The sequence below is a fragment of the Staurois parvus genome, unplaced genomic scaffold, assembly GCF_062004578.1.
Source record: "Staurois parvus isolate SC_StPar_1 unplaced genomic scaffold, SC_StPar_1.0 ptg000303l, whole genome shotgun sequence".
Lineage (NCBI taxonomy): Eukaryota > Metazoa > Chordata > Amphibia > Anura > Ranidae > Staurois > Staurois parvus.
The window spans coordinates 5073278-5090559 of NW_028318099.1; the positions used below are offsets into that span (position 1 = coordinate 5073278).

General features: G+C 40.4%; 1 protein-coding gene across 30 annotated transcripts in view; it reads right to left on the reverse strand.

Moving 5' to 3' along the window:
* ANK3 (ankyrin 3) overlaps positions 1–17282 on the reverse strand; it is an 818082-nt gene that overhangs the window by 199433 nt on the left and 601367 nt on the right. For all 30 annotated transcript variants that reach the window (XM_089683172.1, XM_089683174.1, XM_089683180.1 and 27 more), the window contains one exon: positions 6465–6563. In XM_089683172.1, the coding sequence (XP_089539298.1) occupies positions 6465–6563 (99 nt within the window). The remainder of the gene's footprint in view (positions 1–6464; positions 6564–17282) is intronic.

Sequence of the window (17282 nt, forward strand, 5' to 3'; positions counted from 1 at the left end):
AAGATTGCATTTGCACATGCTAATTGTAACTCAATGAATAACTAAAAAGTGACTTTAAAATAAGGATATCAACTCGGAAGCATGTATTGTCAAAAGCAAGTCAGCAATGGTAGCTTCCTTCATTCTGTCCTGACAGACTTTCTTTAACTGCTCAACTTTTTGTCACATTCCTATTACATTATTCCTATATATGAAGCATGGCCAATCAAACTGTTGAAACGTGGGAGTCCAGTGTCAGTAGTAGATAATTCTAATTAGCTCAGCAGATAAGTACCTGCAACCCACCTCTTCCCATTACTATCTGTCAGACTATGAATAGTAGATGCCATGTTGGGTACCATGAGATTCCTCTGGTTAGTTATTTCTGAATAATGACATCCCAGTGTCCACTGGCAGTTTTACATACACAGTTTTTCTCAGCTAACATATACAAAATCTCAGTCCGTCAGCACCTTAGGATACAGGTGCGGGTTAAATAGTGTGATCGTTCTACAGCACAGTTCAGGCTCAACTGGTTTTCCAAATTAGATGTCATGCTTCCCTATTAAAAACCAGTTTGTACTGGGTTAACAGGAATCTGCAAATATTTAAACATTTGTCTTGGACAACCTGCAAGGCATACGGTCACATGAGATAATGACACACTCCAGCAGCGATTCCTTTTTCAGGGCATATATAACACAGGCCTGGATCCTATCACATCAGATACAGAACGTATTGTAACTTCAGGCATTATCAATATATATATGGCCATGGAATGTTGAGGAAATACAAGGTTGAGATAGAGTAAATTATCTACAGACATAAAATGCAGCTAACACAGCATACATTCCTTTCCACTTATGTAGGCAGAGATTAAACTGGAAGGACTTTCCAACATGGACGTTTAAATGAATGAAATGTTAGCCTTAGGGCTGCCATGCATGAGCAGGTCTTCAACAGAGTACAAAAAGCTTTTTAAATGGCTTGAATGTGTGAATAATAAAAATATGATCACTTTATCAATTAACAATAAACTACTGCATAATTACAAACCACACTGAAATAATCTGCATAGTTAAAAAAATATGTATTATCAGTACTGTATTAGCTTTTATAATTCTTTTCCCTTCGATAAATAATTAAGAAGCAATCTGTCAGGATATACATATGACATTATCAAAACCTTATTATTGCCTTATAAAAGGGACAATCTGACTGGATGACCTTATTATTCAAAAAGTAGAATATATGAGCACCAAAAATATAAACAAAAACATCTTCAAAAAACAAATCAAATAATAAATCAATAATACAATTTTTTTTAATACAAATGATCATCCCCTTAGGGTACAATAGACCTTCTTGTATATTGTAAACATACAGTATGTCTGCCCGTATTCAAGTTGAGAAAAGTGGAGAAATAGCATTGACCCATAGGTATTGATTTACTAAAACTGAAGAGTGCAAAATCTGGTACAGCTGTACACGGTAGCCAATCAATTTCTAACTTCAGCTTGTTCAAATAAGCTTTAACAAAAAAAAAAAAACTGAAAGCTGATTGGTTTCTTTGCAGCTCTGCACCAGATTTTTCACTCTCCAGTTTTAGTAAATCAACCCCCAATATGTTACAATATATATGAAAGACATTAAAAGAGAGTTTGTGTTCACTTTTTTTTCAGTACTTCTTTTTTTTAATCCTTGTTTTGTATCACTGGTATTGCTACTGTATGTAAAAGTACTGATGTTGATGCAAATTATCTGGTTCTCAGCCTGGCAGCTTCTACACCCAAGAGGATCACCATGGTCTCCTTGGTTTGTGGTGTAATGTAACAAAAATTGAAAATGAAGCGCCACACCACTGCTAAGAGGCCCAGATACAACTTTATTCCAGTTAAAGTCAGGATTGGATTGCCCCCTGACTTTTATTGGAATAAAGTTGTATCTGGGCCTCTTAGCAGTAGTGTGGCACTTCAATTTCAATTTTTGCTTGTATTCAAGAGCAGCTTAAATTTTTTTTCAACTTGTAGAATTCCTTCCAGATTTATTTCTAAAGCAACCACAGTAGTTATTGACAAATGTAATTCAGATAAATAATTTAAAAAACATCAAAAAAAGAGTTTCTCCATCAAAATATTTTGGATCTCATAGGAGATGTTCCACTGTTTATATAATGGCAATTGGTTTACATCCATAGAATAACACAGTGGGGGAGATTTATTAACACTGGGGCACTCAGAATCTGATGCAGCGGTGCACGGTAGCCAATCAGCTTTTAACTTCAGCTTGTTCAATTAACCTTTGACAATAAAATCTGGAAGCTGATTGCTTTTTATGCAGAGCTAAACCAGATTTTGCACCCTCTAGTTTTAGTAAATCTTCTCCAGTGTCTCCTGGGCCTCAAATATATTGTAAAAAGAACAAAGACAGTCACCAGACATATAAGGACAAATATCTACTGATTTGTGTGGGCATTACCAGGCAGCCCTCTATTGATATTTATGAGCCAACAAAAAAAACATTAATCCAGCCCAAAAGAACTGCTGCCATAAGGTTGGAAGTTATCTGCTATAGTCCCATAGTAAGTGTAAGCATAGGTTCATGCAGGGCAGCCAAATATGTAGCCAGACTCCTCATTACAGGATGCTAGCAAAAAAAAAAACTGCTCAATGGGGACTACAGCTCTCAAGTCAAAGTCACTCACATAATGACATCTAAACATGTATCTTTATTATGACATCTAAAGGTATATCTATATTAGAAGAATAGAGATGAGAGGGAAACTTTCAATCCACACATCACTGATAATATTTGCACATCTGCGCTTGTTTCTATCAAATTATATAGACTGGTGATGGCTCAAAAAAAGACCTCTGCAGTGCATGGACAATGGATAAATTCAAAAGCTGAGAGCTGTATAGATGTCCTACATAGTCACGTTCAGATGTACAACATTGTAAAATATATACACACATAATATATATATATATATATATATATATATAATATATATATACTGTATATAAACAGTGCAGCGCTAAACATAAAATAAATGCATAAACATATATATAAATAAATAATATAAATTAGTGCAAACAACCCCCCAATGTGCAAAGGGGTAAACCTCCTATAAAGTGCAACACGTGTATTCCCTGTGGGAATAATAAAAGTGCCAAAGTGATATGCAAAACTCAATATATCTAATATCACTCAAATGTGATATATGCAAACGCACAATATAAAATGTCCATATACGGTGATCCAGGTTTACCCTGAGGAAGTCACGTGTCTAGCGTGACGCAACGCGTTGGTACGCGAGGAGCATTTCCGGCTGCGCGGTGACGTCACTTCCGGCGTGGGGACCATATTTGAAATCCCTGTATTAATACCCATGCAATGCATTTGTAGCATGAGGTATAGAGCCATGTGAAAGGAGAATATACATGTGAGTGGGCACTTTCTATATTGTTTTATTCAAATAAATTGCGGTTTTACACCATGGAAGCTCTTTATTTGTATATGATCCGGACAGGAGGTTGCTGACTGAGGGGTACATGTAAGGATTGGAGGACTCTGGAGAGGATCCTGTTACCTATCAGAGGGGTTTACATCCTAAGCAAGCTGACCCTGTAGGGTCGATTTAAGGAGGTGAGGGACCACTTTAGACACCTAAGGATTTGCACAGTGTGAACACCTAGCATCACCTGCATGAATATTGTGTTTGGATAACCGTATATGGACATTTTATATTGTGCGTTTGCATATATCACATTTGAGCGATTTTAGATATATTGAGTTTTGCCTATCACTTTGGCACTTTTATTATTCCCGCAGGGAATACACGTGTTGCACTTTATAGGAGGTTTACCCCTTTGCACATTGGGGGGTTGTTTGCACTGATTTATATTATTTATTTATATATATGTTTATGCATTTATTTTATGTTTAGCGCTGCACTGTTTATATATATTATTTATTGACTCACATTGGTAAGAGGATAGTGTCAGCAGCTATAGTGATAGGGCCCCAGTGATAGGAGGTTTTTTTCTATCATATATACACACATAAATGCCCAGTTCAAGTATTGGTGATGTATCCCCAAAGCAGAAGCCAGGATCATATTAAGAAATCCACATCCAAATAGTTCTATGGTGCTAATAGGGAATACAACTCTGTGGTTATGATGGTGGGCTTACCACTCCCGTAGTTTCCTGGCAGCTGCACTTTTCCAAGACTCTGTTACTGTGCATATGTGAATTTTGCTGTTAGACCGGATGACTTATGAACACATCTTTGATGCTTCTGTTTTGAGGATATATCACCGATCTTAGAAATGGGGAATTCTACAATTTTAAAGAGCTTTAAGCTGTACCTGTATACAGACAGACAAAGGTGTACAGTGTGCTGGATGGTCCATTGCACCCTCAAAGGATGGTAATTTTTAACTGTTTTAAGCATTTTCTCCCTTTTTTTTTAAAGGTTGTATTATAATAACATTTTCAGTTATTTTTCTTTGTGGTGTTCAGATCTTCTACTTTTTGAAAAATTGGGTTATCCAGTTAGGACATTCTATGTTGGCAGAAATACAAATAAGGTTTTAACCTATATCTATAGAAGTTGGATAGTCCTAGGACTGACAACATAGCTATAAGTTTTTTGTAAACTTTAGTTTGTGTACAACCCCCTACCCACATTCATTTGTATTATAGAAATATTGTGGATTTGTTTTTGAAGGTGTTGTTGGGGGTTGTCATCCTCACCCTTTAACACTGAATAAGAAAGTGTATGCAATGTCTAAACACTTGATTTATAAATGCTTGTTTCTAGTCAGTGACTCACATTGTAGTGAAAGAAAGAGAAGAATGACAGTCCCAAAGCATGCACCTTCAAAAACAAGTCAACAAAGCCATCTCCCATATTCCTATGACAGATTTCTTATAATGCTGACATTCTTCACTACTTGTAATTCCCTGCCTGGGAAACATACTTCTTAAATTCCTTTGTGACAACTCCATTTGGTTTTGTGTAACCAAGTCCCATGTATATAACTGAAGTAAAGCAAAGCAAAAGGGGACAAGCTGCTTATAGCAGCCAGCTTAAAAATGCAGAAATCTGGTTAATTGCTCTCAACAAGTTTATTTGTTCTACTTTCCATAGGTGAGGACCATTGCTTTTATCTCTATTTTCTAAGCAAAGTGGTTTATTCTTTAGTTTGTTTATCAAGTCAGTATATTAGAATTTATTTGGATCTGGGTAACAAGAGACTGATTAGGTGAAATGGCACCTGGCTGTGCTACACCTACACTCCCACTCACAGCATTTAAGCAGAAATAATTCAAAGGAATCAACCTATGCTGACAATTTATACTGCCCTTATCAAAGCTTCTAAAACCTGAAAACTGCAGTCAGGAGGGCCACTACTGCATCTGTTCATTCTGTGCCACACAGAGCCAAGTGCAGGTGGAGCTTGAGTATTTTCCAGCCACCCATGTACACCTTACTCCAAAAATGACAAATGCAAACAAGGCTGTGTTGGGGTTTACCCAATCTCATATGTTAACATTTTCATGCTATAATTTGTTATATGATTTTCCAAATTCTGGGCTCTACATTTTTTTTATATCATATGTTCCTCAGCATACTGAATACTCTAACTTTTGGTTTTGTGTCACTCTAGACTATATTTCACATGGTGGTTAATGCCAACATTGTTTAATTGATATAAAATTATAAAACAAACATAAACTTGTACAATGCACTTATTTTACATTAGATGTATGGATATGTTTGGACATAAAATCTGTCAGGTGTTTAAAGGCAAAGTTCGCTGACACCAGATGACTCCGATTGTCCCAAAATTTCCACAATTAGGTTTAAATTATGAAGATGCAACAGCTGCTATCTGTCATAACAACTGCTATTTTCAGCAATGACAGCTGATGAAAGATAGAAATACGGTCACATGGCTGAAAAGAATGTTCAAATTTGCAACTGACACGTGTGTTATAGCTTAGTCAATGGAGCCCTTTATCTTGTCTGGAATGTTTGGATGGCATCCTTCCAAGCTATCAGACAACCAGGGCAGGATTTACTAAGTATATTGTACTTAATTGGCCTATCTGGCAAGATTCCTTTTGATTTACCTTTATTATTGCTGGTCTGCCCTGAAAACTTAAATTCAACAGCAGATCCAAGGTGGCAAAGTATGCAGGGGCTACTGAGAGAAGTCAAACAACTGTCTGCCAGAGCATACAGCCACCCCCTTCCGCCTTTTTCTCTGCATGGTTTTGGCTGGTGGCATTTACAATTCAACTGAAGGTCTGAAGAAAAAGCAGACAGCACTCTATCTCTATGTTCTAATCTAAAATGATTTCTTAATAATTATATAGCATGCCTGCTGAAAGGAGGATGGCATGCGTACACAAGAGCATCATCATTTAGATTTGTATTTCTGCTTCTGTTTTGTGGATAATAGTTGTACAAACCTTGGTTTTGGAAAGAATAGGAGCTCCTCTGTCCAGTAGCATTTCCACAACTTGTTCATGGCCGCTCCTTGCTCCACAATGAAGAGGTGTCAGACCATCCTAGAAAAGCAGAAAGAGTTTAGGTACTGAAGAAGTTTGAATTGATCAGAACGTTTTTTCATCTGCACTAAATCCCTTGAGTAGTTTTAGCTATGTGTATTCTTATCTGACCTTGAAGCTGGCAAACCATCTTCCAGTGTGCCAACTGATGCGTGTTATCTCCAGAGTATTCACTTCAAGCAACTTTCACAAAACAAGGATGACGGAGTTAGAAAGCATTAATGTGTGTTACGCAATATTCTTACTGTTTACCCATTCAACATACTGGAATACATAAATAAGCAACAGAAATACTATAATAGCACTTGCACTATACACACTGGATGCATATTGAGACTAAAATAAGCTAGCCTGATTTTATAGCTGTAGCACCCTCCTAGCATAGGATGGCTCCTTTTGTAGTCAAGGGAGCAGTGATTGCTAGCTCTGGACTGCTCAGGGTTTCACAGGCTGAGAGTTTGTCTGCTCTCTCCTACCTTTGGAAGACGTTTCCAGAATTTGGGGTTGGGAGAGACTGAGTATTTATCATGCCCTCGCCAATCCCTGGAAGGAGTGTCCACAAGGTGGCTGGAGAGGGGATATATGGTCTGGAGTGCTGGAGAGATTGTTCTTTTTCACCACCTCTGGGGCTGCTGCCCCTTGAGGCAGTCTACGGACTGTGTAGCTGATTTTGAGGCCTCAGATGTAGCACAGCTGAGAGCCTGAAGTAATCTTTAGAGGAACTAGCTGTGAGACTTTACCATAAGGGTGTCCCATGAGGCATTGGAAGATTGACAGTTACAAGCATGACTCCCAAAGGCAGAGGCATGATAGGACTTGTAGTTTTGCAACAGCTAGAGGGCCGCCAGTTTGACACCCCTGCCATAGGGAATCTGGTCTGGAGAAGGATTGGAGGAAGCTGGAAGGTGTGCAGCTGTCCTGTGGACTTGTGAGTAGTGATTATGATATCTGGTGACTGTGTGCTTTGGGATGTAAGTGCCAGAGGTACACAGGAGTACTGGCCATTCTCCTGTGTCCCGTACAGAATCCATGTGCATGAGCCTAGGGAATAGTGTCCCCCTATTACTGTACAAGCATTTTGGAGTATCCCATGTCCTAACCCCTCTTCTTTTTAAAGTTCTTCAAGCAATAAACATCAAGAAGACATCCACTAGACCAGGAATAGGCAACCTTAAAGAGGTGGAGATCTACCGGAACAACATGGGAGAAATCAAAGATCACCGGGCACAGTGTAGCCCCCTCACAACTGATTTAAACCACTAATTGCTGTACTATCTTGTCACAAGCACGTGCATTACATGACAATCATGGGTTTAAATCAGGTGGTGAGGAGACAACACATCGTCTCCTCACCAGTTGTCAAACCCACTTGGATCACTTTGCAGAGGAGCAGCACTGCCTAATGCACTTGTGAATGAGCCCTTAGTTACATCTGGCAGCGGCACTCTTAGGGCTTGTTCACATGTAAAGTGGGGGGGGGGTGGTAAAACCCTGGTGTTGAGTCACAGTTTTACTACCACCAATCCCTACCCCCTTTAGCTGCTGAAGCAGCAGCCAAAAGGTGTGCACATTCCGCAGCAGGAATTAAACCCCCTGTTGCTTTTGGTGGGTGCTGTCAGACGAGACCCATTCAAGTAAATGGGGCCACTCTGCAAGTGTCACATAGCTGCATGCTTCTGTGAGGTTCAAGGGGTTAAAGCAGGTGGTGAGAAAGCAAGAAAGTGAGAAAGGGGTTGTTGCACTTGTTTGCCTCCTTCCCTCCCCACTGCTACATTTGGCACTTTTTTTTTGGGGGGGGGTACCTTTGACCTACAGCAATCTTTCAGCCCCGTCTCCCCCCCCCCCCCCCGCAGCCTTCTGGGATACACACAGGACCTAGCAGACTTTCTGACCAATCACACAGTGCGGTGCGGCTCCAGCATGCACAATAGGAACCAGGCTATGAAACTGGAAGGCTTCACTGCCACTTTCCCTTACTCAAGATGTCGATTCCTTCACCCGGAGCTGATGAAAGAGTCAGCTGAGGACATCGCTGGATCCCTGGACAGGTAAGTGTCTTTATAGTAAGAGTCAGCAACTACAGTATTTTTAGCTGCTGGCTTTTAGTTTTTTTATGGGGGGGGGGGGGGGAATGGAGCTCCACTTTAAGTAGTGACTATGTATGGATTATTTTGGATATTGCAACAATAAGGATTTTGTTTAGTGTTACTTTAATGAAAAGTATACAATGTATCAGTGTGGAAATGTTCTTCCCTGAGCTCAGGAATGAAAATAAATTGCAACATTTCACCACAGGAAGATCGTTCTGTGAAGGAAAGCATGCTAAAATGTTTTTAAGCCTGGGTTCACACTTCTGCGCTGCGGCATATCGCATGAGATTCACACAGGAACTGTACCGCATTTCTGTGCAAACCACATGTGAATTCTGTATGGTGCGATTTGCACCATACATTTTGTGTGGCTCAAATCGCACCACATCCACATCAAACAAGGTGCAGGACCCTTTTTTTGTCCAGACTAGAATCGGAACGCATGGGTATTCTCACCCATGCGATCTGATTCTGCACATTGCACAGCGTTTTGCAGACCAATTTCAGGGGGTTGTTAACATGCACACCCGCAGTGGTTCGCATGAATGGGGTGCGATTATGATGCGGTGCGGAATTTGCACAGAAACTAGTGCAAATTCCGCACCGCATCAGTGTGAGCCCAGGCTTTCCATCTCATAATATTTCTGAAACAGAAATATTTACAACATTCAGTAGATAACGCTCGGTTTTTAGTAAACTGACTACTTTTGAAATAAATACCACATTAATTATTTTAAATAAAAAATTAATATGGTATTTATCTCTTAGTGAATTGACCCCCTTGCCACCTTCATAATCAGAAGTGTCCCTCTCCAAAGTCTGTTCCCATCTAAATAAATGAAATATGGCTTTTATATATATATATATATATATATATATATATATATATACATACATATATATATACATATATATTATTGATCTTTTTCTAAGCAGGCCCAGTAGTTAGCCAGAACATCCTGCCTTGTTCTCTTGGTTATTCTTATTAATTCAGACAGGTGTTACTTAAACATCCCTTGGAAGCCGCAAACATCTATCACCTTCTTGCACTATGTATATTAGGCAAAGGCATAAAGTAGTATTTCAGTTTACCCACATAAAAGATAAAGTCCAAAATACCTTCCATGTATGTCAATTTAAAAAAAGAAGCATAGTACTCAGAAGTGGTAAAATGTAAAAGGCCTTGATCACTGTACCTACTGAAAATAGTGTAACAGCAGCTGTCTGTACACTGGGTGGCGCTGCAACTCAAGAAGAAAAGCTCTGCCTATGAAGCATCTCCTGCAGGATCACTAGCAAACCATGAAGGTATAAAAATATCTGATTTTAGGGCTCAAAATGGCGTGAAAGAAAAATTCTCAAAAGGTTTACAGCTGTGGTGTGGTATACATGAGGACAAAAATGGTAATACAATATGTTACAAGATATATATATATATACAGTGCTCAGCATAAATGAATACACCCCTTTTGGAAATTAAGATTTTAATCTATATCTCAATGTACACAAGAACAACTTCCAAAATGTTGAGTTTTATAGCACATTTGTTTAGTGTATTACATGAAAGAAAGGTTAATAATATAACTAAGATTACAAAATCTTCAGTTTTACCTAAATTTGTTGATGCAAAAATGAATACACTCCACAACAAAAACTACTACATATAGTATTTTGTATGACCTCCATGATTTGTAAGGATAGCACCAAGTCTTCTAGGCATGGAATGAACAAGTTGGTGACATATTGCAACATCTGTCTTTTTCTATTCTTCAAGAACGACCTCTTATAGAGCCTGGATGATGGATGGAGAGTAATGCTCAACTTATCTCTTCAGAATTCCCCATAGGTTTTTGATTGGGTTCGGATCAGGAGACATACTTGGCCACTGAATCACTTTCACCCTGTTCTTCTTCAGAAATGCAACAGTGGCCTTAGATGTGTGTTTTGGATCATTGTCAAGTTGGAAAACTGCATGACAACCAAGGACACGGAGTGATGTAGCATCTTCTCTTTCAATATAGAGCAGTACATCTGCAAATTCATGATACTATCAATGAAATGCAGTTCCCCGACACCAGCAGCACTCATGCAGCACCACAGAAGGACATTGCAGCACCACAGAAGGACATTGCCACCACCATGTTTCACTGTAGGCACCATGCATGTTCTTTACACTCCTCACCATTGCGATGCCATACAGGTTTGAAGTCATCAGTTCCAAAAACATTTATCTTGGTTTCATCACTCCAGAGTACAGAGTCCCAGTAGTCTTCTTTTGCATTATGGGCCCCGGTAAATTCTAGGTGTGCTTTTTTGTGCATGGGCTTTAGGAGAGGCTTCCTTCATGGACGACACCCATGCATGCGATTCCTCTGCAGTGTACGCCGTATTGTGTCATGGGAAGCAATCTTACCAGTTTGGCTTTCTGCTTCTTTAGCTAACTGCAATTAACTTGCATGGTGATTTTCTTCAACCCTTCTCATCAGAAGACACTCCTGTCGAGGTGTTAACTTCTGTGGATGGCCTGGACGTATCTGTGAGATGGTTGCAGTCCCATCTTTGTTAAATTTTTGTGTCATTTTTACTACAGTATTTTGACTGATCAGTAAAGGTTTGCTGATCTTCTTGTAGCCTTCACCTTTCTTGTGTAGAGAAATTATTTTCTTTCTCAGGCCTTGTGACATTTCTCTTCTATGTAGTATCATTGCTGACAGCTTGAAATGGGAAGGGGTTTTCTTTGTTAAGTAACGCCCTTTTATAATTAACTGTCTGCTGGATACCTGTTTATTGAAAAATTAGACTCACCTGTAGTTGAATTCTTGTTAATTAGGATTTTGTTGTCTAAACTTGCTTTGCTCCTAAGACTTTCATTGGGGTGTATTCATTTTTGCAACATGGTCTTGAATTAATTTGTTAGGAAATAAACTTTTTTGTGTGTGCAAATGAACAAATCTTGTTTGAAATCTCAATGGCCTGCATTTGTGGAAGTATCTTTTAGTACAGCATAGTATCCCATATAAAATGTTGATTCTGAAAGGAAAGTAAAGGTTTTCTGACAAATCTGTTGGGGTGTACTCATTTATGCTGAGCACTGTATATATATATATATATATATATATATACACTGTATTAGAGGAGGGCTTGTGTTTAATTTTTTGGAGTTCTTTTTCCTTAAATCCTTGCTTTGTATTTAAACCTGATTTTCTCCTTCAGGAAATGTTGTCATCAGGCAATTATACTCAAAGGTTTACAATCTCGATATCCAATGTCCGACCAATTATTTAATAATAATGTTTTATTATGTAATATATATTAATATGGAGGTAAAATAATATTTTACTGTTATGAAAGGCTTGGTGTGGTAATCTGGTATAGTTACAAAGAGGGTGCATTTCAAAGCATGATATATATTCTAACAAGCTCTGCCATCTTTTTTCCTTAATCTCGACAGAGAGCAGTTTCATCTTGTACATATATTTATTAGGACAGCTTCTGACTAATGTCACCCTCTGGTGATGAACCTTGTTAAGTCTCCAGTCAGTGGTTATAACCTCCCAGCGTTGTAGCATGTTCCCATTACTACAGTAAGAGTGCTACAAGGAGCCTCATGGCGGACATATTTTTAATAAATTTAAATGGTTAACATCTGGAAAAGAAAACACTCTGGGCTAAGTTGACTAATGGGCAAAAAGCCTGAACCCGCGGATGCTGAGAGGTAGTGTGCAGACAACTCCGCATCATAAATGACTTGCATCCAGCAAATGTCTATGCTGTTAAACAGGTTTGATGTTCTCTTTATGTTACACTTTAAAGATATGAATGTTTTGCAAGGGCTTTTGTACTGAAAATAACTGGGATTATGTTGCTGCTAACCACTTTTTTTTTTATTTACAGCCCATCTCCTGTAGGCTCGTTTACACTGGCAACACCCTCTGAAGCAGGGGCGGACTGACCATTTGGGAACTCGGGCACTACCCGAGGGCCCGGGGTTAGTACGGGACCCCATAAGATGCCCCTGGTACCTTTCATAGGCTTTTTTGGATGTGGTTTGAGTGTGGGCGAGGACACAGGGGCCCCATGATCTCCTATTGCCCGGGGGGCCCATGAGTTGTCAATCCACCCCTGCTCTGAAGAGTTATCCATGGTGGAGTGCTTTTTAAAGGGTGTTTTACAGGTGGGGAGGAGGTATTATGCTACTTCCTCACCACTTGTTTTAACATCTAAAACCCTGCACCACCGCCTTGCAATCATGTGCCGCAACCATTACATGCGGTTATGGGGCAGTTGCAGCATGCTCCCATTTGAGGGGGGGGGGGATTTTTTTTGCCACGTGTTTTTACAGACCATATTCAGTGAATGACACAGCAGGCCATGTGTTGTCACTCACAGTGGCCTGACATTAGGAACAGAAAAGAGGTTCATAACAAACATCAACACTCCACCTGACAGTTGTGTACTGATAATGGAATTTTTCAGTCCGCGTCTAGGAATGGCATTGGTATCACACTTTTAAATCCTTTTGCAAGTTTACTGCCTCTACTGACAAAGATATGTAATTGTGACCAGCCACTTCTATGATACAAACAGTGACAACTAATCGCTCTCCTACTTCCTGATTTGAAGCTGAACTCCAGATTCAGATATTAAAGACACAAATTAACGAAGCTCTCTGTTCATTAATATATCAATAAATTATGGGCAGCACAGTGGCTAGATGGTTAGCACTTCCGCCTGGCAGTACTAGGGTCGTTGGTTTGAATCCCAACCACGGCACCACCTGCCTGGAGTTTGCATGTTCTCCCTGTGTCTGCGTGGGTTTCCTCCGGGTACTCCAGTTTCCTCGCACACTCCATAGACATGCTGGTAGGTGAATTGGCTCCTCTCTAAATTGGCCCTAGTATGTGTATGTATGAATGTGAGTTTGGGACCTTAGATTGTACGCCCCTTGAGGGTTAGGGACTGATGTGAATGTACAATATATATGTAAAGCGCTGCGTAAATTGATGGTGTTATATAAGTACCTGAAATAAATAATAATAAATAAATAAATGCTTTATTAACCACTTGCCTTCCAGAGGATTTACCCCCCTTCCTGACCAGGCTATTTTTTGCATTACGGCGCTGCGTTACTTTAGCTGACAATTGCGTGGTCATGCAACACTGCACCCAAATTAAATTTACATATTTTTTTTTCCACAAATAGAGCTTTCTTTTGGTGATATTTGATTGCCTGTGTGTTTGTTTGTATTTTTTGTGCTATTAAGAGAAAAGACCGACAATTTTGAGAAAAAAAAACGCTTTTGACTTTTTGCTATTAAACATGTCCAGTAAAAAAATAGAAAAGAATCAAATTTCATCATACATTTAGGCCAAAGTGTATTCTGATACATGTCTTTGCTAAAAAAAAATCCCAATACATGTAAACTAATTGGTTACGGTTACGTTTAAGTTATAGCGTTTACAAATGGCAGTATAGATACTGGGATTTTTTAAATTTGTTTACTAGTAATGGCGGCGATCTGCGACTTATGCGGGACTGCGGCGGGTATTCTGACACTGGGGGGAGCTGACATGGTGTCACTGACATCCCCAGTGACACCAATACAGTGATCAGTGCTAAAAGAAAACACTGACACTGTACTAATGGCACTAGGCAGGAAGGGGTTAACATGAGGGGTGATCAAAGGGTTAACTGTGTGCTGGGTGTGTTTTGCTATGGGGCCCTGTGTTTCTGCTTCACTGTAAGCACACTGCTTTGTATGGCTGTGCTGTGCATGGCCATGAAAAGCAGTGTGCACAAGCTGACAGAGAGGAGAACTGTTTTGTTTACAGCTCTCCACCCTGTCAGAAATCTTTGGCAATCATAGGGCGCCGGTGAGTAATCACGGTCTGGGACCCGCTGATTGACAGCAGCAGTCGCGAATGGCGGCACGAGTAGGGCGTGCGCCCCCTACCCAGAAATGCAAAATTACACACACACACACATATATACATATATATATATATATATATATACACATGATTTTGTGCACCTGTGCCACCCTGTAGCAGTATTTCCTGCTATAGGAAGGACGGGAAGCAGTTAATACATAAGTTCACATTTGGAACATGTTGCAAGTTCTATGCATATTCTACCATGCCCACTCTCCACTCAATCCTCCCCTCCCTGTGACAGCAGGCACAGGTTCTTCTCCCCTCACCCACTGTCACCTTTTTACAAACAGTGCAGCTGTGCAGGGCTCTGTCCACACAGTTGTGTCATTTCTTCACAGATTCCCATGAATTAATAAACTACAATTACCGTCTGCCACCACAGCAGATGGACTTGTAGTTTCTATGGGCTTTAGGGGTGCTGGTGAGTGCTCTTGTAGTCCACTGACATGTCCTCTGGCTTTCAAACAGAAAGCCTATACAGAGGTACAAGCTGAAAGCCAGGGGGCATGTCTGCAGAAGCCCATACACAGGTGCAATGCTATCCAGGCTGCTGCAGGAAAAAATAATAAATGCACATTTTTATGCAAAAATATATGCATGTATTATTTTTCTGTAAAGGTGAACAAATCCTTTAAACACAGGCAGTGTATATACCTGAACTTACTTAGTAACAGCCTCTTACAGTCCCAGTACAGCAGAGCACAGACTGGGAGAGGAAGAAGCAGCGCAAGGAGCCAGTAAGTTGTGCCACAGTGCTCATGTACTAAGAAGGGACATACTGTATACCGATAGCAGAAGGAAGCAGAGAGAGATGAGCTCATCACTTTGCTAGTTCCCCTTTCACTGTTTAGTGACAGGCTGGGGGAGGGACAAGGCCTGAGGATGTTACTTAACTGCGAAAGATAAAAATAGGGGTTTGCCTGAAGTTCACTTTTAAAGGCTAAGTCCACATTTGCAAAAAAAAAAATCAATAATAAAAAATGTGCATATATTTGCAAAAAAATTCAAATGTGTGCACTTATTATTATTTTGGAGATGGATCTGCAAAGCATCGCAACAGCGATCAGTATATCACAGGTGCAATGCCAGGCTCCTACAGACTACTCCTCCAGCTCCATGTCAGTGCCAAGGTATGAACTTCCAGTTGGAGAGCTGGAGAAAATGTCAGTGGACAACAAGGGAGGTAATCCCTGCACTCATGTTCCACTGAGAACTACAAGTCCATTTGCGGCGGTAGCAGATGGAACTTGTAGTTTATTCATTCACATGGCTGTGTGGGTGGATTCAAGCTGATTTCAAATGTAACAGCTCCTGCAGGGGGGAAGAGCCGTAGAACACTATCAGAGGGAGGGCCTTTTTATGGGTGGGAGTCCGCATCGCACCATGTTACATGTTACACTATAATGCAACATGGTGTTAAAGCTGGAGTTAAGCTGGCCATCCACTAGTAGATTTTCAAATGAACGTTCCTACAAAACATTCATAGTACCTTTGATGACCTGCCAAATGTCGTTCACAGTACTTTAATACTTTGCTTGCTTTTAAAGGGATATTAAAGCTTCCATTTATTAAATTAAAATAACAAACATTCCTCTGATAGTTACCCGCTTCTATGCAATGGTCTTGCATGGAGCAGCCCTGACCATCCTTTTCTCTGGTCCCTTGCCAGCTCTCCTGGCTGCTTGCTATTGGGGCACTCGTGTGTGTGCTCAATTCCGAGCCACCCTATCTGCATCTATTGACACAGACAGTGTAGCTTTGTCCCACCTAATCGTCATAGGATTTGATTGACAGGATCTGCTATCAATCTGCCCAGAAGGGACAGAGATGGGAGAGCCGCTGCTCTTGTGCACAGCTCTAGATCGAGAGGTATATAAGGTAAGTATAAGGGGAAGCTGAGGGGGGTCCTCTGCAACATAACCACTTGCCTACAGGGCACTTATACCCCCTTCCTGCCCAGGCCAATTTTCAGCTTTCAGCGCTGTTGCATATTGAATAATTGCATGGTCATGCAACACTGTACCCAGATGAAATTTTTATCATTGTTTTCACACAAATAGAGCTTTCTTTTGGTGGTATTTAATTGCCACTGGGGGTTTTATTTTTTGCGCTACAAACAAAATTTGAAAAAAAAAGTTTATCTTTGTTTCTATTATAAAATTTTGCAAACAGGTAATTATTCTCCTTCACTGATGTGCGTTAATGAGGCTGCACTGATAGGCAGCACTGATGGGTGGCACTGCTTGGCACTGCAGGGCACAGGTGGGTGGCACTGCAGGGTACAGGTGTGTAGCACTGATGGGCACACAGGTAGGAGGCACTGATGGGTACAGGTGGGTGGCAATGATGGGCACAGGTGGATGGCACAGGTGGGCAGAACTTCTGGGCACTGATCATCAGGGCACTGATGATCAGTGCCCTGATGATCAGTGCCGATCACTTCTCTGAAAATTGTCGGTTATGGGCAGTACTTTCCTCATGCTTTTACAGGGAGAGGAAAGTGCAGCCGATAACCGGCAACTGTATTTACTTGTGATCTGCTGTGTCATTGGACACAGCTGATCATGTGGTAAAAGGCCGCTGTAATTGGCCGTTTACCATATCACGTGATCACCTGTGTCTATAGGACACAGCGATCACTGATGCCACTGGGGGCGCGCAAGGGGGCATGTTCTGGAATGACGTCCATGGACAT